This window comes from Macrobrachium rosenbergii, chromosome 3 (genome assembly GCF_040412425.1).
Source record: "Macrobrachium rosenbergii isolate ZJJX-2024 chromosome 3, ASM4041242v1, whole genome shotgun sequence".
Lineage (NCBI taxonomy): Eukaryota > Metazoa > Arthropoda > Malacostraca > Decapoda > Palaemonidae > Macrobrachium > Macrobrachium rosenbergii.
Genome location: NC_089743.1, coordinates 17,773,698 through 17,796,421, shown reverse-complemented (window position 1 = coordinate 17,796,421; position 22,724 = coordinate 17,773,698). Strand labels below are relative to the sequence as shown.

Sequence of the window (22,724 nt, the reverse complement as noted above, 5' to 3'; positions counted from 1 at the left end):
TATCGACCATTGCTTTAACACATCGCCTCGTAGATTTAGAATAAGCTTGTGTTACGCCAGAAGGGACGTCTACCCACAGAAGCAAATTAGTTGCTAAAGGGTAGAAGAGGTTGGCTGCTGGTCTCTGTACTCCGTCCAAGTAACAGAGAAACGCGCGTCTGCCCCGTTCCTTTCGAATACCGTACTTGTTTTCGCCAGTCTTCTTTCCTTACTGCCTGACTGTCTCACTTAACCCTGCAGCTGGCAGCCGTTGCCCTATCCCTACAAAACCATTGATCCTGAAAAAAGTTGAGCTTAGCTTCCAGGACGACTTCTTTAGGATGAATCAACGTTTCTCAAGCGTGACCCAACATGGAGGGATGAGATTACCTCAGAATGTAAGGCAAAATAGTGCCCTGTGTCGACATGGGCTCACGTTCCTTCCGGCAAACCGCAAAACAATTAGTCAGGATAAGCAAGTTGAAAGGTTACATCGTACATATATGCATACATACATACATACATACATACATACATACAAACACACATACACACACACACACACACACACACACACACACACACACACATATACACACATATATATATATATATATATAAAAGAGTGTTTTTGTAGCATCTTATTTATTAATTTATTCGATAAAAGGAGTATCAGATATTAAACCATAAGCACTCTGTAACAATATTGTCAAATATATATATATATATATATATATATATATATATATATATATATATATATATATATATATATATATATATATATATATATATATATATATGTATGTATATATATATATATATATATATAATTTATATATACATATATATATATATATATGTATATATATAAACATAAGAAGAAAAAGATGAGCTGAAGGCTTTACTCAACAGGGAATGTTGCAGATAAAATTATCCCACATGGGTATGTTACCAGTAACAAGCGAAACACCTGACGGTTGGGGAAACGATCAGCCCAAACCTTCATTTAGCAGCAAAAAGTAAACAAAACCTAAGTTTCGCTACTGAGCTAAAAAGACTTGCGTTAACTTCACGATAATATATAATATATATATATATATATATATATATATATATATATATATATATATATATATATACATAGATATAGATAGATAGATAGATAGATAGATAAATCGGGTGCATAACGTGGGTAAGATGAATTTTCATAAGAAAAACTGCCTTAGCTTGGGTGTCTAATGAACTTCGGGTCTCAGCCTTCTGAGCGTGGAGCGGCGGTTTAAATGCGGCAGTCGAGTGGAGCCGAGGCGGTGAGTTAAAGTTAACCGAGTCTAGGCTTAATGTTGGAGGTCAAATGGCTCAGTGCAGTGATGTCACTGACCTAACATATCCAATCCAAATTCGAAGAAATCTGAAACGCAGGTATCATAGTCAGTCAACATTCAGCTAAAGGTAGGACAGGGTCCAGAAGATGATTATTAGTTAAAAGTGCAGCGAATTAATGAGAAGTTGGCGTTGCATTATTTTCTCACGAGCACTCGATAGAGAGCTTATCACGGCTAGGTGACGCAACAGATAAAGGTCTAATACTTCTCGTTGATACTGATTGTTTGACGGCTAGTCGATAGTATAATCGGGACCTTGACCTTTCGCTTATTATTCAAGATTGAACTCGCACTGGTAATTAATCCCTACATTAGTAACATCCTAGCATTTTAGGAGGCACTGAAAAAATCTTTACACTGTATAATAGCAACAAATCACTAAATATTCATGAAAATCTTTGTAAGAGTTTACCCAATGAGTTTTCATCAAGTTTCACCCAAATCCGTTAATTTTTTGTCAAGGTAGTTTGCTATTGCTGACAGACATGGTCAAAAGAAATAACTCCCCTCATTGGGAGAGGTAACATAATGCTAGTGATATGTAATTACAATGTCAAAACTATAAGAATTAGAAATAGTCTTTTGTGAAGCAGTGAATTGATAGAAATTCTATATTCCTTAAAATGGAAGACTTATTTTGCTTGGAAAATCGACAAGTCTTCATCATAAAAAATTCACATCAAGTTGATTGCTCGAGGGAGTCCCGAGTGCATGTATCCCACAGGTTTCCCCATTTTCTTTCAGTGGTCAGCAAAACTGAAATGGTTTATCCTTAAAATATTCATAGGAATTATATCCTTTAACAAAGGGATATCTTCTGTCCCGTGTACTAAAACTCAATTCGAGGTAAGTGAGATTAAACATGAAAGAATTTCATTTGGTATTCGGAACATTTGTGTGAATAGCATTTTATCGAAAGGTAAAAACCAATCTGCCTTTCATCGGAGGGCTGACAGGAAGGATAAATGTAATGAGTTTATGTAGCAGGGACGGTTAGAGCTAGTATTATTGTGAAAAATATGTACAGGTTTAGTCATAACAGGGGGCCTATTTGAAGGTCAGAAAATAAAGGTGGAGGTTTGCATGTTGAAATCTGAAGGCAGTAATGATGCCTGGCTATGAAAGGTGGAACAGGAGAACATGAAAAGAGGAGAGAGGAAGAGTCAAAGCAGTTGTTTGTTAACGCATTATTCTTATTCAGATTATCACTGTGGGTCCATACCAGTGTGATAAACCAAAAGGCCAATAACTTAGCTAGCGAGCTTCCGTAGGACAGAATACCTGCACGAGAAAAAGGATAGAAAAAGGAAACAGTGGAAAACGAAATTCCAAAAGGCAGATCAAGATAATAATGGGTTATAAAGGCCGCTTCAATAGAGTATGACAATAAGCCAGAAATCTTTTTTCGGAGGTTAGGATGACGCTTGTTTAATGTTTCATTATCTGTAAAAATGCCGAATTTCAAGCATGAAATACCAGTTCGTACTTACATTACGAAGTACTTTGTTTGTAGTCTATCCCAATACCTATTCTAACGCAAATGTTCTTCTCTCTCTCTCTCTCTCTCTCTCTCTCTCTCTCTCTCTCTTCGTTGAATAACCGCTTGAGGCTTTCCATGCCAACAGGTTTTAGTTTGTGACAACGAAGCTTAAAATTTGATCATGGTGGCAATGGAAGGAATGAATGTAGTTTTTTTTTTCGCATTATTAAAGAAAAATTAAAGGAAGGGTGTTCTCTGGGGTTAAGTTAGAATGAAGAGCAATCGCAAATCCTTTTGATAATAACAACTGTAGAGTGATCGAAAAGGCTTACCTCCAGCAATGTGATACAGAGTCACAGTTAAACTGTATCGGCTGGAAAAGGATGCTACAAATCATATAGAGGCTATGAAGCATTTATCCGCGAAAAACATCTGCCTGTAATGGTTACCAGTACAATAAATCTGCAGCTCCGAGACGATTTCTTTCAAAAGATAATGTCAAGAGAATGTTCCTCGATGAATAGATCTGAAACATTTCTTCGAATTTTAGTCAACTGGAATGGAATGGGATGTGAAATTTAGGCCAAAGGCCAAGCACTGGGATCTGTGAGGTCATTCAGCGCTGAAAGGGAAATTGAGAGGACTGTAGAATGTTTTAGAGGTGTAACAGGAGAACCTCGCATTTGCGCTATGAGACAATTGTTGTTAGGAGGCCGTTGAAACTGATATAGGGAGAAAGAGAATATGAACGAGGGTACAGTAAAAGGAATGAAATGGGTTGCTGCCAGGGGCCAAAGGGACTTTGCAAAAAACCAAGTTCCATGCAAAGAACCTTAAGTTATGCTTACAGTGCACCGCGTGACGGCTTTGGTCAATTGTTCTTGAGACTCATGCTCACGGGTTCACACGGTTGGAAACATGTCCCTCTCATTTCGTTGGCAACGATACTGAAGGACATCAGCAGCTTTCACTGTGAAACATATTTCTCTCCATCAGAGCCAGGTAGTTGTCGGGACCTGCAAGAAATGTGAAACACCAAGACTCCGGTGAAAACATTCGCCTTTGGCGGAGTTATTATGTCAGTATTTTGAGCATTAATAGTACCATGAATACTGCAGTCTTGCACTAATTCAAACCCTGCGGAGATAAGAAGATTACCATTGTGAATGCAAACTATTATTCTTTATATATATATTTTTTGTCAAGATAAATATTAACGAAGTGGAGATAAATCTCCTTATCTTGTCTTCATTTTATTTTGATCACTCGATTCTGTCGTTATTATTAATGATCTGCATAATGTAAAAAAAAAAAAAATATCGTGAATACCATTTAGACCAAATGCACTTTTTCCTAATATTGGTCTTCCATTGTTCTGGGCAGTCACGTCGTCCTGTATTTCAGTAACCTGATCTTGGGGTAGGGACGAGAATTAAAAAAATGCGAAAACGGAGGAATGCTACGGTGATTCAAAGAGAGAGAGAGAGAGAGAGAGAGAGAGAGAGAGAGAGAGGTTTCGGCCCTGCAGATCTATGATAATGCAAGTGACAATCTTTGAAATAATATTGTGACTCGTAGATTAAATTAGACTTTCTGCTTTCACCCCAAGACATCTGAAAATATCCCGCTGATTTGGTCCTACCGAAGATACTGTATATTAGCCTTAACATTTCTTTGGTACTTTTCATCCATCATATTTATTTACTGGGGCAAAGAATTGAACAGGTTTCCTTTGGTCTGAAATTCTACATAAACGATTTCCTAAACTTAACATCAGTTTTATGAAGCTTTTCAACGTTTCCTTTGGCCCCTCGAGGCATCTTAAGGACCTCACTTCCCCCAGGCATTTTCTCTTGCCTGCGACTTGTTCCTTGTTCACAGGTAGGATTTTTATGGGTCATCTTGCTCGGAAATAACGTCTGTTCTGACCACTGAAACTTAGCATGATGTTTACATTTTTATAAAATGAAATTTCGGAGTGTTTTTCTCGGTTTTGATTTAGAATATTACTGATCCTATCATCATTCCTTTAACCTTCCATTAATTGAATAATTAAAAAATATATATCTTTTTCAACTCTCAGTTTACTGCAAGATATATATACCTTATATATATATGTGTGTGTGTGTGTGTGTATGTGTAAAACCCTCTACTTTTCAGCATTCGCGCTGGGATGGAGTTGCTAGCTAAATGGCTTTTTCTTTGACGTCAATTGAAGCTGGTACCCTTTCACAGCAGGGTCGATTGGTGGGAGGCACGCCAGGATCGAACCACGGTTCTTTACGAGCCCGGAACTTTTTTTCCTTCACGAAGCGAAATATGGAAGTGGAGTGCGAGTGCAAGGAAAGGTTGAAGCTGCTCAAGAAGTTCTTCCAGTCTGATAAACGAGTTGCATTTGCGTCCATTCCTGTCTTTCCTCTTATCACGGTTCAGGCCTCTGGTTCCTTATCAGCCGCAGGGCTGAAAAGCTTTGAAATGATTATGAATGAATAGCCATTGTTTACACACATGCGCACAAACTACTACGATTAAGGTGACTAGTTGTTTTAATTTTGAATTGTGTAAAAAAGAATAGCCAAGCTTCCATATGTTCTGCGCGTTGTTGTCATTTATACTTATCGGAGACGAATCTGCCAGAAAGGCTTTATAGCAAACAATTGCAGATTGCTTTATCAATGAATAAAATATCTCCTCCTTCTACCAATGTCTTCTCATACACACACACACACACGCGCGCGCATATATATATCAATAAAACATAAACAAAAACCTAAACGGCACTCCATTCTATTGATTCTCGGCAGCACCAGGACTTGAGAAACTTGTAACATATTCTTCGTTTTCCGATGCGTAACACTGAGTCACTGACCCCGCGGATGAATCCGCTCTTCCTCGAAAAATAGTCTGCATGTTATCATTTCTGCCGTCCGCGAATATCGTGCTCACTGGACGAACCTCGGTATCCTTGTTGAATGCTATGATTTTCGTGACAATCTTTTTTCATAGCTATCTTACAATTACATACATGTTCTGGTCGAAAGGCCGTGCATATATATATATATATATATATATATATATATATATATATATATATATATATATATATATATATATATGTATATATATACACACACATATATATACATGTATGTATGTATATATATATAAATATATATATATATATATATATATATATATTTATATATATATATATATATATATATATATATATATATATATATATATATATATATATATATATATATATATATATTGTTATGATGGCATCCTGCTCACTATAAATTACCAAAACTATTATGCTTATCAAGCTTTCTATAAATGACTATTTTCAGAGCCTTAGACCAGCCATAGGGTATCCCCTCTTACACAAATCTCGTCTAAAAACAAAATCAATACATATATACCAGATCCAGGTTGTATGAATACCCAGATTTCTCATAAAAAAACAAGGATTCACTCTTCCCTTAAACAAACTCTCCTGATTGGCAGATTTTCAAAAGAATCAATTATGATTTCAAAGGGCTGTTAAACCCAAGGAGTCAGGATCCTCTGCAAAACACTGTACACTCAAAGAGGAATAAGAAAAGACTAAACTTCATAAAAAATAACAATATTTATTAATGAATTAAAGATTGTCGTAAATGATGGTTGGGGGCTAGAAACTGCATTCAAATAAAAAAAAAAAAAAGCATTCCCCATTCTACTACGCTAACACATACACTGACAGGAAGAGGGAAAGTCACAGAGGGAGAAAGAAATCACAAGCTCACAATGGTGAAAAACAACACAAGCATACAACAGTAGAGGGCAAAGATAGAAAATATAATCCTTAATCCTATTTACAGCACTCAAATACCTAAACCTAACTTACAGTAGTAATTTGACTTTAGCTAAAACGCTTACACAGAAACCCAACACTGCAGATTATACTCGAAAGATGATTCTACCAATTACCATCAGCAGATCGAAGTGTCTATAACACCAGATTATCAAATGTCGATCAAAATAACTTCCATTATTTGCCCTTACCAGATCATCACAGATCACACTTGAAGTTGATTCTGCCACCAACAATTCCCATGTCCGTAGCACAACAGCTTCAATAGTCTCACAAAATACCACTATCAATAATTACGCTTACCAGAGGTAAGTCTCCCTACGGGTGCTGTAATGCTCCAAAACAGTGAAGAGGTCTGGAGAAAGCTGCTACAGAGCAGGACTCAACGGGGCATGCAGAGATGACGAATCGTTGAATATTGTCTTGCTGCAAACAGCCACAGGAAGCAGGCAGTGGCAAAGTTGGACCAAGCTGTGATACTTTATGCACCTACTGCAAAAGCAGACAAAAGGGGCAGGCAATGGCAAGCCTCAAACATGCAGCAGGTCTCTCGCTCAAACAACTGTGGAGGAACTCACCTGAGAGGTGAAGATCCCATTTACACCAAACATCCGCTGAATCACCCAACAACTCAAAAAATACGAAAATAAAAAAGAAAATTATCCCACATGGGTATGTTACCAGTAACAAGCAAAACACCTGGCAGTTGGGGAAAGAACAGCCAAACCTTCATTTAGCAGCAAAAAGTAAACAAAACTTGAGTTACATTACCCAGCTAAAAGACTTGTGTTAACTTCATGATAATATATATATATATATATATATATATATATATATATATATATATATATATATATATATATATACATATATATATCTATTATCATATAAATAAATATATAATATATATATATTTTAGCCCAGTATATATAATATATATATATATATATATGTACATCTATATATCTATCTATCTATATGCATATATGTGTGTGTGTGTGTGTGTGTGAAGTGAAGAGTAAAGACTGTGTGGATGCTGAATACAAATGAAAAAAAAGGCTTGAAAGATTTCATGTACCGTTAGAAGATTTGAAAGTGTGAGAAATGTAGATATACCTCGAAGTCATAAAAGGTTAGCGCAGATAAAAGGATTGGTTCGATAAAAGGTCATAATGAAAGATTTGAGGACGATTGATCAGTGAAAAGATGACGTGAAAGAGGTAACGGTCAAGAAGCGTCTGAAAAACTAAGGTGTGCGAGACTGGGTGCAAGACGGAGATGAACAGCGCAGCATGCATGGTTCGAAGTGCTGCTAATAAGCCTTCTGGGAGTGTGTGAAGCGGTTAATGTTGTGGAAGTTTTCTGCACATGGTTATTATACAAAATTAAGCAAACGAAGAATGAATGTAGCAGTAACTGCTGTTTTTTTTCTAGCACCTCTCCCCTGTTGTGGGGACCTACTTAATTTTAAAAATAATTTATGTATGATGAAATGCAGTGCGTATCTGTATACGTATATTTCTATGTGTAACAACGATAATCTACGGGAAATGAATTCCATGTTTGTACTCACCTTCATCCAGCTCAGGGACAACCTCTTTCATTACTTGCATCTATATAAGTTCTCAGAATGAAGGTACTTTGATCGGAGCGTCTGGGTGGTATGGAACGTGCCTAGTGTCGAGAACTGCTGTCTCTATCCTCTTTTTAAAATATATCTACAGTACTAAATATCTGTTTGCTATAGAATTGCTCTCGTGCAACTTCATAGATTTTATTATGCCGAGATTTGGATCATCTTGGAGGCCATGTTTTTAGAAGTAAAGACCAATGGGAGGGGCAACCTAGTGGCTAGTAGCATAACGCTGGGAAATCACAATGTAGCCATGTGTTCAAACCTGGTTGCACCACAGCCCTCTGCACTGTGGCCTCCCCATGTTTTGGGTGCGAGCTCGTTTACTTTCCTCAGTTGGATGGTACTTTAACCTTTATTTAATCAGTTCTCCTTTCGTTACCGTTTTAGATTTTGGATGTCATGTATTTGGTTTCTTCCGCAGATTTGCAATTGACAAGCAGCAAAAAGTTTTTGTTGATGTAATTTTTACTGAATCTTCACAATTAAGTCTCATGTTCTGGGACCTTTGCTTATTTTAGTCATTATAGTGGCATAGCAGTTGGAATGACTATTAAATGCAGCATTATATAAATAACATTACAACTCTATTTGTAACTGTGAAGTAGATCAGAGTGCACGTAGATAGTGAAGTATACAGTTGAACTATAGCAAACAAAAACTGCCGGGATTCACTGTTAATTAGGAATCACTGATCTTAGTTATTCCGATGGTCTGGAGGTACCTGATAAAATAGGCGTAGCCAGATTTTTCGTTGGTATATGGGTCAGGGAGGGGGATGGAGGACAAAAAGTCACCTTCAAAGTCAATCCAGCACCATTAAATGGCAGGGGGCGACATGTCCTATAGAGACGTTATAATAGGCAACATAATTGTGGAATAAAGTGGCCAACTCCTTTCTCCTGCACCGTTGACTCCCAGTATAGACCAGTACGCATGTGCAAGTGGTTGTACTGGGTGAGAAGGAAGCAGGAATCGAACCCCAACCCAGTGAAAACCGCCAAAGCACTCCAGCCTGAGTCATGCAGCTTTTTCAACGAAATCTAATTCTTATTTCTTTTTTATAATAAAGTGCTGCTAGCTATTTGTCATGAGATCTCAACTACAAAACATGTGCCGTAGCTCTATGGATAGGAAAATGTACTGTATCAGTTGCCTTTTATGATACACGGTTATCGTAATTCATTTTTTCTCCTTGTTCAGATTTAGGAATGAGGGACCTCGTTAGTGGGTGTTACTTTCTACCCAAGACTTTTAATTTTTGTAGCACTGTTAAAAAAAGAAGCAGTTTAATCTGATTAGTACACTGCCTGAAAATCTAGCAACGGGCAGCACTACATTTATTATATATTCCTCTACTCGGAGAGTACTTACAGAGAGAGACGATATTACAGCATCAAGCTTCCGATCTTTCATTCTACCATTGCTGGAACAGTATCTTTCTGAGGGTCAGCATGCACTCAGGTTTTTTTTGTCTTGACATAATACAAAACGGATTGAAACGACGGTTTCATTTTTTCCAACCATTGAAGTTGTTTTCATTCTAAGGAGAACTCAAGTTATTCTCCTTAGTGCTCGATCCCATAGAGGTGGTGCTCGCTAATCGCTTCGTAGAGCATCATCATGCATATTTTGTTGCGGGGTCGCGATCATCCACCCTCCAGCACCAGTGACCTTGCATTCCCCCACTGCAAAACTGCGGAGGAGCTTTCAATGGCAACATTGTGGGTGTTAACACTTACTAAGTTGAAGAGTTCGCTGATACTATTTAAAACCATATTATTTTACTTTCTTTTACTTATCTCTCACCTAACGTTTACTTTATTGATGTGTTATTTCTTAGTTAACGTCCCTTCTCTTTCTCCGTTGTACCGTATTTCACGTATTGCCATTCTCTTGAATGGAAATTTACTTAAGCAATTCAATGGTTATTTGGGCTTTAGCCCACTGAATGTATGTTTATTATCATTTTAATAATGATGGTAACAATAATTTTGTTAATCATGCGTGCGTGTGTAAGTGTGTGTATATCTGTGTGTGGGTGTTTGAAAGAAAACATCAATAGGGCGAGCATGTTGCTATAACACAAGAATGCAGAAGCCAGTCAACCTCATGTTGCAAACATGGGCATTGCTATTTGTAGCTCTTGTGCGCATCTGCCTTGGAACTAAGCTTGTGTTTCATTGACATGAACTGACGGTATCGATGTTTGGTGTCTTTTTGTAAATTTAAATGACTTAGACTGAAATACGAACAAGCACGTATAATTTCGCGATAAATCACAAAGAAAGAGTTCCCATTAAAGATGGTCAACGCTCTCTCCCCCCGCCCCCTTTCTCTCTCTCTCTCCCTCTCTGTGTACATAGATGGCAATCCATCTGCAGTAGAATGTAATGCTATATGATTACATAAAAGGATTTATGGGTTGGAGATAACATCCAAAGTGCGCTGTGTAAAGACAACTACTAAGTACCCAAATGAACCTGCGCGAAAGTCGAGCGGAATTCTAAATAGTGTCGAAGGAGGAGAGAGAGAGAGAGAGAGAGAGAGAGAGAGAGAGAGAGAGAGAGAGAGAGAGAGAGAGAGAGAGAGACTATGCTTTATCTACTTTACTTCATCCTTTATCATTATTCACAGTTCTGAATGATGGTGCGTTCATCCTCGAGCTGACTCATTGAGTTGTTCTTGTACTTGAAGGTCCCAGCTTCTTCACCAGTCGGGATTAATGGTTTGAAACCAACATCATTTGAAAGTTTATTTAGATATGAATGATGACATAGGCTCTACCTAACCCTAAAAACTACCTATTTCAATACGATTCATAACAGGTGGCTAGTGTACTAAATGTGATAACAGATATTTAACTCACAAAAAAAGCTTAACTTTGTAACATAAGAATAATGAAAATAAAGACTTATTTAAGTATAGTTCATATTTTGGACACTAATTCTGAAACATTCCAAGTTTATTTTCTTTTACTGAATTGAAAACACCCATACACATTCCTCGATCTCTTACATTCGTTTGATTAAAACACCAAGTTTTATCAATCTAAAAAACTTCTGCCACGTGTTGATTGATTTGGAGTACCAACCTGATTGAGAGGAGAGAGTTTAAGAATGGTGTCCTCAAATTTGGGGAACAAGAAATCTGCACATGTGCTCAATCTCCTTCTGTTTCTTGTTAATATCACTTTTCGATGCCATCGCATTCTCATCCATCCATGCGATTGCCTCCATGCAAGATTCCCGGATCATATTACATCGTTCGCTGACACTGAAACAGAAACTCCTCAGCGAACTTTTGGTGGCGGCATCGTCTCTTGACTTTCCTTCAAACAGGACATCGCAGAATGCAGAGGAACCCCTTGGAAGGATACTGAAGGATCTGTTGGACAAGCTGGCGGCTGACGACCATCTCGATATCCCTTGAATATTTGTTGACGATCTTCTCGAGCCGCCGAATGAGGACATGGTGGGAACCCTCAGGAAGCAAGGGGAAAGCTCATTGAAGGTGTCCTCTGGGGCTCCAACAACGGCCTGGTAAATTTTTGTCATGACTGGTTGGCAGATATCGTCGATTTCTCTCCTTCTCTGTTCGTACTCATCTCTTTGAGCTGTGGGATTGGATGCTAGCCATTCAAGATTTTTATTACAGATTTCCAGTATCCTGCAACGATCAGCCTCAAAAGTTTCACCTTCTATGGCGTTCTTAATCTGAGAACAGTAAGTTTCAAGGGAAACTTTGGATGAAATACGTTCCCGAAGCTTTTTATCGTCAATTTTAAACTTCTCCATGTCAAATTTCATCCGATCTATTTCCTCCTTACTGAAACGGCCTGTATCATTGCTCAATATGATTTTGCTCTGCCTATTAGTTTCTTTTTCCACTGCTGCTACAGTGAGTGTACCGCCAGCATCGATGTCCATGGAAACTTCAATCTGGGGGACACTTCGTGGTGCAGCTGGAATCCCATTCATTTCCAGTTTACCAATGATATTATTATCTTTTGTTAAGAGGCCTTCTCCCTCATAAATCTGGATCAACACACCAACCTGATTGTCAGCAAAAGTAGTGCACAATTTGACCTGCTTCGTGGGGACCAGAGTGTTGCGCTTTATCAGGGGAGTCATCATCCTTCCTGCAATTCTCTCCTTGTCTGGAATAATTGATCCAGCAACACTCATTGCTTCATTAGCCATTCTGGCTGCTGCTTTGGTAAGAGACTGCCCAGCAAACTTTGTTCCAACAGCTGTCAGGGTTTCACTAATAGATTCAGAAGCAGCATTCATCAAAGAAGTAACTGGACTTTGGTGAAAGGGGAATGATAGAGACCTGTGGTCTCTATCTGTCTCTATCCCTAAGGATATTGGAACAGCACTTTGTATGATTAGGTCTTGTAGTAAATCTGACTCATTCCCACTCAATATTGCTGCTTGTATTGCAGCGCCATGAACCACAGCCTCTTCAAATGCATTAGGGCTTTCAATTTCCTTCCCATCAAAGTAATTTCTTACCATTTCTTGGACTTTGGGAATATGGGAAGAGCTTCCGGTCATAATAATCTTATCAATATTACTTTTATCAATTTTAGCATCATGGACACACTTGCTTATTAGATCGATAGCCCTACTAAATAAATCCTCGCATAGCTCTTCAAAACATGGCCGAGCTATACAGGTATTGAAATCTGTACCTTCATATAAAGAATCAATGCTAATGTTTGCTTCGTTACAGGAGGATAAAATCAACTTTGCATTCTCACATGCAGTAAGCAACCGAATTGTGGCCCCCATATCTTTGGATATGTCTAGATTATTCAACTGCTGAAACTCATAGCTAAGAAAACCAAGCATTCTGTTATCAAGATCCTTGCCACCAAAAGATGTGTCACCAGCTGTAGATAGTTCTTCATAGCTACCATCCTCAATTCTAACAACAGAAACACTAGTACTACTACTGCCAAAATCAAAAGTTAAAATGTGTTCCTTCTCTATTTTTCTGTCATATCCATAAGAGATAGTTGCTAAGAGAGAATTGCTGACGAGACGGAGCACATTAAAACCTGCAATACTACAGGCTGCATGAATGGCTTGACGCTGGGAGTAAGTGAAATGAGAGGGAATGGAAACAACAGCGTCCTTGACTTGGCAACTCAACTGCTCTTCTGTAGACTCCTTGAGTTTCTCGAGAAACATAGCTAAGATCTGCTCTGGATTTAATGCTTTCCTTTGATTTTTGTAAGTGATCTGGATCTTTGTGTGAGTATCGTTACTAATTATGGTAAAAGGCCAATTCTTGAGATTCTCAAGAATGCTGGGGTCTTCGGGAGACCTGCCGATGAGACACTTAACGTCAAAAACTGTGTTTTTCAAATCCTCTGTAAGACGGCTTTTGGAATCTTCACCAACATGACGACCTCTGTTCGTAAAACTAACAAAAGCAGGAAGGGAACTGTCACCCTGCTCATTCGCAACCACTTCCACGACATCATTCTGGAAGACTGCTGCGCGCAGAAAACTGTTCCCCAGGTCAATTCCAATCGCAGGTGACGCCATTATCCTATGGGTGAAAAATTGGTATCAGTATTGATTTTGCAAAACCGTTATACCAGTCGAACAGCAGATACAATCAGTTACATCATAATTGACTTCAAGCACAACGCACCAAAGTTATTTTTGTTCACTTGCATTATCATTTTTATATTTTTCGTCATCATCAAGGCATTTACGTCTAAATTTACTCTGTGCTAACTGTGCTAACGATCTTATTTCAGAGCCATCATAAAACTCTTCTGTAGTGACCCACATTAATATCCTGCCATGCTTGCACATACTTAATCTATATTTTGCCAGTTAAAATTTTAGACTTCTAAGCAGTCTCAAACAAAATAAATATACATTACAAACTAGATAAACATCTCTGACTCCATATATATATATATATATATATATATATATATATATATATATATATATATATATATATATATATATATATATATATATATATATATATATATGTATATATATATATATATAAATTTATATATATATATATATATATATATATATATATATATATATGTATGTGTGTGTGTGTGTATGTATTTTGGGTATGTATAACAACGGTTTTGCACAAGTGATAGATAATAGTATGCAACATATTTTTTTCTAGATGCCTGAAACTGGCATATGTCATCTCTATCACTTTTATTTATCTATAAAGAATATGATGGGGATAAAATGGCAAAAGAAAGAGCAGGGTTAATGTTTCCGCCCATCGCGCATTACATGCAAAAGAAAAGCCTGCGGCATGATCAGAGAGTTTAAGATACTTTTGTTTGCTTTTGCTCATTTTCACCTCATTTAGCGAAAGTAGCCTTTACATAAGGCTAATTAATAATGACAAAAATTGTTTCAATAGGCAGTAACCTTTAAAGGACCGTTTTGTCCCTCATTAACGATTGGCTTCGTAACGATTTGTATCGTGTCCGTATATATGATTTATTATGAGGGTCAATGAAATGGTGAAAGATTAAAAAGAAAAAAGAACTAAAGTTTTTTCCTGGGAAAGGCTCAGGCTAGATGCCGTAAGCCACAAGGATGCCATACATCTGCATAAAGATGTAATTATAAAAATGTTTATTTCTTTATGTTTTGGGTAATATAAAAAGATATAATTAAGCTACAAAAAAAAAAAAAGCTTTCAGGTGAGATAATACTCTTATGAAGATCACTCAGCCATGAATAAAAAAGCTCGTTACCATTTTCTGGCTCATATGAGCGCATTTTACATAAGAATTGTAGTTTGTTAATGACCTACACCCTTTGCCTTTAAATGTAAATCTTGAAAAGGTAAATAATTAGGGCCTTAGTGTTTTAATTTACCAGTATCGAACGGATACCATATAGGCTATATGCAACTGGCTATGAAGCATTTAAGCACCAATGAAATATAACCGCAACCTTTGAAATTTTCAGGTCAAACTTAGTGTGCTATGTCACTGAGAAATAACTATTTTCATTTACTAAATATAATGTGAGAAGAGTAGACCTATAAACATATCAACTAATAAGAATTTAGAATGTCAAAAATCCATGTCCATTGTCAATTACCTTGTAAAGACCCCCAAATGAATGTTTTCTGGAAGTTCACATTAAATCTGTTCATTAGTTTTTTATGTAACCTGGCAAGAAGACCTATCGACAGACAGAAAGACTAACAAACCTAATTTCAAAATCTTGACCTATTCGTCAGAAGTCATCAATAAGCCAAAGTTTCTCACTTGTCACTGTGTTACTTGTACTATGTATAAACAGAATGTCAGATTTTGGAAAAAGAATTTTGAAAAAAATTATGTTTTATTAAGTGGCCCTTATTTTGCTCCCGACCCTTCATATAAAGTTATATGCTATGTGAAATTAAAAAAAAATAGAGAGCGGTCCCCATTCGTTCTTCTTTTTTTTGTACACATATGATTTAGTATCCATGGATGAGCCTGTTGAGTTAACATCCTTGCGTTGTGTATTGTGTGCGTTATAGTAGCGGAAGTATTTATTTTTAGGGACTGCTTAAAATCGATGAAAGGTGCTTTGATTGAAGACGTAATCTTGGGGAAAGGCTCTTTGGATGCAAGAAAGTATTGGCGATCTAGCTCAGGAGGACTGTGGCAATTATGCTGTACAGTACCTTTGTGGTCACCCAGCTGGACATCTAGTTGATGACACGGGGTCACTCTCGTGCCTAAGGCCTACCTTCAAGAGACAACGCACCAGTGGAACGGGACTATAATTCCTGAAGGTGAGTTACATTTTTTAGTGAAAATATGAAGACAAATGAGTTTTTCGCCAACAGCCTAGGCTAATGCAAAATAGACCAGTGGCAATGGATATTGGCCTAGGCCTAATTTCTTTCCATGTTTGGTCATGATTTTAAGATTTTACATTTTACTTTATAGAAGTTGAGGGGCAAGTTGTGATTACGAAAATGTGTACAGTTAACATAGGAAGAGTTTATAAATGTTCAGTCCATGTTAGTTCTGTTGCTGCCTGTGCCTCCCTCGGTGAAGTTTTAGGTAAAGCTGAAGACGCCTAGTCCTAGTCCTAGCCTACGCCCTACGGTCTACCAAGGTCCAAAGAATACACCTCGGCCTGATTCCCTCCTGTCGGCGAACGTTATATTTATATAATTTTTTTATATTTTTGTTTACGTTTACGCCATTTGTTTGCGTTTACGATATTTATCGTCATTTATTTATGTTTTACGATCATCCCCAAGTTGCTGGTAATAAACACGGCGCCCATTTTGCACATAAACTGATAGGCTAGTTAGCGAACCAGAGGGACGCAGTTGTAGTTTTCAGTTTTACCGAGTTTTGTTGGAACTCTTAGGGTAAACACTTTTGATAAGGATTCTTTCACCAATTGTTTTTCCCACCCAGTTTGTGATCTCGTATAGACCAAATAACGTTATCACATTTTTAGTCAGTTAGAACCATAGATTTACCTTAGTTGCCAGTGTATGCATAGCCTATCCTATTTCCAAATTCAACCAGGTTTTCTCGATTGGCATTCACTAACATAGTGGCAGTCACCTCTGAATTGCAGTAAGTGGAAAAAAACATAGATATTTGTAAGTTTACAATTAGTGATGTACATAGGCCTATATGTTCTTGCAAATGCCTGACACTCAACGTACCCTCTTCTGGTATAGTCTTGCAGATTTATTTAATACTTAATATACCATTATTTTATGCATAAACCTTTGTGTTGTTGTTCATAAATTACTGAAAAGTAATGCAAAAAATAAAATAGCATGCGCAGTAATCATAATTTCCAACAGGTACAATTTCTGAAATCCACACTTCCTTGGTAGCGTCCAAAGAGCCACGCTAATTCATTAGACATTTCAAGCACCCAAGGCCTTCTGGTGAAAGTTACTTTTAAAACTGTAATGCAGGACAAATGTGAAGTATAGTTATCTTGATGGTTGTGCTTTTGATAAATTTGATACAGTATTTACATTGCAAATTTTGGTTAACACATTGCATGCTCCCCCTATGTGTAACAGTTTGGGACTGTAGATTTCTGTAAGTTATAGAATGAAATATATGGATTTATCTTAACCTAATATGACTATATGAACAAAAAGACTGCATCTTGCTGACTGGAGTCTTCCTTACCTTCCTAGCAGGTCCTGAACTAGCTTTTGGTTACCCATAATCTGACTTAACCTTAAGACCTAAGGCACTTGTTTCACACTATTGACCTCCATTGTTATTTGACATACAGTGTATTGAGCTAAAACATCCCCAGTGGGAATTAAGTCATATATTATCCAAATTACATAAAAAAAACTATCAGGAAAACTGTATTTCATCATTACAACCACTAGCTTCTTAATTAATGGCTGTTTCTGAACCTAAACTTCTAAATATGACAGACAACATACTTTTCATGAGGATGACTTTATGTTTTCAGTAGATCAGAGGAGGCATATGGGACAATTAATCAATTAAAAGTGTTTTCCTTTGGATTAGCTACTGTCTTGTAGGTGTTCACACAAGTGTTCATGCTTTAAGTTTAGGCCTGTGTTTTCAGGTCACCTATCACAGTTTCTTGATGATTAGGTGAGCTTGATGTCCTGAGAGTTGCAGTTGTTACAGGTTCAAGATCGACGTCTTTGTTTTATCATGACCTGGGGATAGTGATAAACTTGGAGAAATTTGATTTACTCAAGCAGCTGATGAAGTACCTGGGAGTGCTGTATTTCAACACTTCATTCTTCTGGTTGGGGAATTGATGAAGGATCTCTCTTGATGGCTGGATGACAGGAACCTCCTTCACATAGTTCTGATGAACTCCCATCAACCAGAGATGCTCCTGTTCTCAGACCTGGAGATAGGGATGGGGTGAACATCAAAGCAGCTCGCCTGTCGTGATTTGTGAACTTGAGGGGATTTTCACCTGTACATCAACATTTTTGAGATAAGCCCAGCACTTTTAACACTAAGAGCATTCTAAGATCAGCTGATGGGACACTCAGTATTGCTGATGAGTGCCACTGTTTATATCCCCTCTGGTCAGGCCAGATGCAGGTAATTTGCTGTGTGGAGGCTTCCAGTCGTAGATTTTAATTAGCTGGTAGATGTGACTCCCTCCAGCCTTAATTTAACAAGGGTGAGAGAGCGTTATTAAAGGATAAAGTACATGTAAATATATGGGCTTTTGAGATATTGTGCTACCTTGTGAGCTGGTCTTCCCTTCTAATATGGGAGCGTAGTTTTTTTTTTTATAGAGTATGCTCACTTACATGACTGGGAAGCTGACATACCTGGGTCCTACTGAAGGAATGAGTCTCCATATAGAAGACAAATTGTAAATTTTTAAGATAATTTGCATTTTTTTTTCTTGGAAATAGAACTCAGATGTCTTATATCATAATCCCACTGCACTGTCCAACTAAGTGTGTCAGTGGGTCCCTCACCCCCTCACTTATTACCACTAGAACTACAGCATTATTACCAAGTTTCAGCAACTAGAATAGTTATCACCAAAGGTTGTCCATGTAAAAAATTACAGATCATCATAAAAATTTGTGATACTTGTGACAATTTTTGATAAACTGTAGAGTAAAAATACTGTAATTCAGAACAGTAACTTAAAAATTAACTGAAATGCTCTATAAACATATTTAAACTCTTATCTGGTTATAGGTTTAAAAGTGACATGTCAGACTGTCCTAAAGAAGTTAAGGTAGCTTTAGGAGGTGCACCAGACACCCCCCTATCCCAGGCATTCAAGAGGTATGTTAGAATGTATATCCTGATAATTACCTTTACTACACTATAAAGCAAAGGTTGGGAGTTGGCCTTCAAACACCCTCCCCCCCATCATGGGTAGGTTGGACAACATGTCCTAGGTTAGGTTAGTGTTCATAGTATCAGTACTGTAATTACCATTGCCTTTTTCCTTCTCCTTGTTGCACATGAACCATATTCCTGGTGATGCAGTTAATTTGGTTTTGGGTTTTCTGCATCACAAAACTCATTTTTCCACTAGGGGTCACCAGAAATGTTAGATGTAGTGGCAGGGAAACTAAAAAAAACTAGTAAAAAATGCGCCAAAGTTTCTTCGGCACAATTAAGTTTTCTGTACAGCATATACTGCTGTATGACTCTCTCAGCCACAGCCCATGAAATTCTCAGCTGTGGCCCATGAAACTTTCAGTCATGGCCCAGTGGTGGCCTGTATTAGTGGCACCTATAGTGGTGCCTGACCCACAATCATGGCTAACTTTAACCTTAAGCAAAATAAAAACTACTGAGGCTATAGGGCTGCAGTTTGGTATGTTTGATGATTGGAGGGTGGATGATAACATACCAGTTTGCAGCCCTCTAGCCTCAGTAGTTTTCAAGATCTGATGGCGGACAGAAAAAGTGCGGACGGATAAATCATGACATAAATACATTTATTGTGCTTGGCTGAAAATGTGAAACATATCTTCATTACTTTTAGAGATAGAAAATTTCACTATTGCGTTGCAGTTAAACGAATACAGTTTTATAATGCATTAACTGATTTAATAGACACCTTTTATAAGACATATTTAAAAAAGCATATCTCACACTGTATATATATTTAAAAAAGCATATCTCACACATTATATTTACTCTTGATCATCACAGAGAATAAATTTTTATCCTGCTGTATTAGGGTAAATTCAGCTGCCATGTTTCTAATAGTTTACTAATGACTTTTGTTAAGTCTTCTGAACTTCATTAATATAGAAATGAAGACGAACTATGTTAAAGAATGCTACCAGGAAAACAGACATGTAGATTTTAAGTCTAAATTGAAATGGCTCTAGAGATTAACACATAGTAACCGCACCAAATGTTGTGTCCTACTAATGACTGAACTTTCAAGGGCCAGAATTGTTTGAATTCGTAACATCTTTACATGATCAGATATGAAAGATAGAATTATTGTGTTCTTAGCGAGTGTTAAGTGTACATACTGTAGTACCTGACGAAACCTTCAAATATTACTGTTAAAAATAGGCTTTATACCATCTTAAACACTATAATTTTCGAAAAAGTAACAGGCTGTACCATTCAACTTTTTACGAATTTTTTTTCTACTGACACTATAACCAAACTTGGCTCATGATGTTCATTAGATTTACTGGTAGATCAGCTGATGTGTAGCGATTTTTCTGTTGTAGCATTTTGCTTTTACTGTTTTCATGGTATTTCCTGGTAATTTTTCTTGATGCCTTTTTTTTCACAGAAATCGATACAGTCTTTCCCAAACCCATATGTATAATTCAAGTAAAATAATGATATCCTACTATGGTATTATAGCACTGAAGTACCTGTTCTTCTCATTAGTTATCTGGATTTTGTCCTTTAAAAAAAAATCTGAACAATACGAAAAGAAAGGGATGACTTGAAATTAGGTTTTTAACAACTGCTAGAAGAGAGAACCTGGAGCATTAAGGTACTTTAGATATGAGTATTAAATGTACTGTTCACCTTCACCTTGGAAAGGAAAATTAAAACCGTTGATTTGAATATTATATGTAGAATTATAACAATAAAAAAAGTAGGAAAAGAAACATCTGTCAGAATTGACCATTCGTTAACAATCACAAGGCAGGATTCAGGTGTAAACATAAGTAAAATATAGGTAAGTTTTTTTTTATTACATTACATTAATAGATTAAACAGTAAAGCGCCCTGCACCATTGCGTTAGTTATTCTGATTCGCACTTTGGTTTTTGCATGCATATGTTTATTTTTTATTCATCTTTTTTTTCCCTTCAGCAGTAAGTGTGTTCTTGACATTTTCTCTTTTTCACACATGGTTACACGTTCTGTGGAGGCTTGCTTTGCAGATTATTGGCTTTTGAGGATCGCCCACAGTGAATGTTAATAATAACGTTTGCCTCGTGCCAGCGCATCCTTCTTAAAGGAATCTGTTTGGATTTATATCCAGAGGCGAGTTGAAAGATCTTTTTGGCGACTTTCGCTTTACTTATTTCTTTTGTTAGGAATTAAGAGTTGGTGTTACATAGGTAAGAAAATCAATAGCATACACCCAACTCAATACGACTAAATATTTGGAAACTAGAATTAGGAAACAGGAAGTAGCAATGACTACAAAGTGAACCGAAACACCGAGGGAAGTTATCGATCAGACTTGAAAGAGAGATTAGACCAATATCTGAGAGGGGAAACGTTTGAGAGAGGAAATTTACGTTGCTTGCTTAAATGATACAGAGTTGCTTTTGGGTGGTGAATTTCGCCCTCGGATAGATGACGAGCTTGCACAATGCGTTCAGCAGTATGCCGGCTGGTATCGTTAGAAAGTTTAACTTTCAATAGAGGCCGGTGTTAGTCCCACAACGCAAATCGGGAGGCACAGAGAAAGGCAAGGAGTTCCGGTACTGAAAAGAAGGGTTGATAGAAGGGAGTCATAATTAATGTTGTGATCTGGTTCATCATAGTTTTATCAAAGTGATTTTACATAGTTTGCAGTTACGTTATCTTGATAGCTTTGTTGAACTTTGTACCTTTCGTTTCCCTAACTGTGACGATGTACTTTTCTGGCATGGGATTAAGTAATCTTACGTTTTTTGCATGAATGAAATTCTACAAAATATTAATAACGATTGAATATTGAGATGATTCCAGAATTCCCCCGGATGAATAAAAGGCTTCGCTTACTTTTCAGGTGAGTGCAAACTCTCAAGTTGTAGCACAAGGAAGCCGCGTAAGGTAAGTGGAAATGTTTGGATTATGAACCTTTCATGAAGTTCGTGATGTATTTAGAACGGTTGGATGGAGGCATGATCAGTGCAGCAAGCTTCGCTTATAATGTAGACCCTCGCCGGAATATGATGAAAATATTTTGTTAGATAGCCACGTGTTTTGGGCATGATCTCTGGATCTTTCATGGTGTCCAGATGGATTAGCTGAAGAAATTAGATGAAACTCAGTATTGGGAGGATCAGCACTCTAGGGATGGTGAGAATAATTGTTCCTTGTCTAGCTGCTTACCGTCACAGAAATCTCCTTCCGAAGTCAAACCGACTTACTGACATAGTCAGAACCATAGTCAGAACCAGTGAAGAAGACACCCATATGAAAGAAATGAGATTCCGCGGAATATTGGATTGCTTGTGACACCTGCTTTCCTTGTCAGACGCATTTATGGCCTAGCAGATATGGGACTCTGTTTTGGGATAAGGAATATTGATCTTGAAGACGGGTTCCGGGAAGCTATAAGCTATCAGCCCGGGGTGTAACCGTCACTACCGTGTTTCTTAGTAAGGGTCTTCACTTTCTGCTGGTATATGCTTAAAGTATATAGAGTCGCT

The 22,724-nt window shown here is 37.4% G+C and overlaps 1 protein-coding gene across 1 annotated transcript in view; it reads right to left on the bottom strand.

Moving 5' to 3' along the window:
• Window positions 1-11,080: 11,080 nt before the first annotated feature.
• LOC136852938 (heat shock cognate 71 kDa protein-like) overlaps window positions 11,081-22,724 on the bottom strand; it is a 22,163-nt gene continuing 10,519 nt past the window's right edge. Inside the window, exon 2 of the mRNA XM_067127938.1 lies at window positions 11,081-13,901. Coding sequence (XP_066984039.1) covers window positions 11,468-13,897 — 2,430 coding nt within the window. The 5' untranslated portion in view covers window positions 13,898-13,901 and the 3' untranslated portion in view covers window positions 11,081-11,467. The remainder of the gene's footprint in view (window positions 13,902-22,724) is intronic.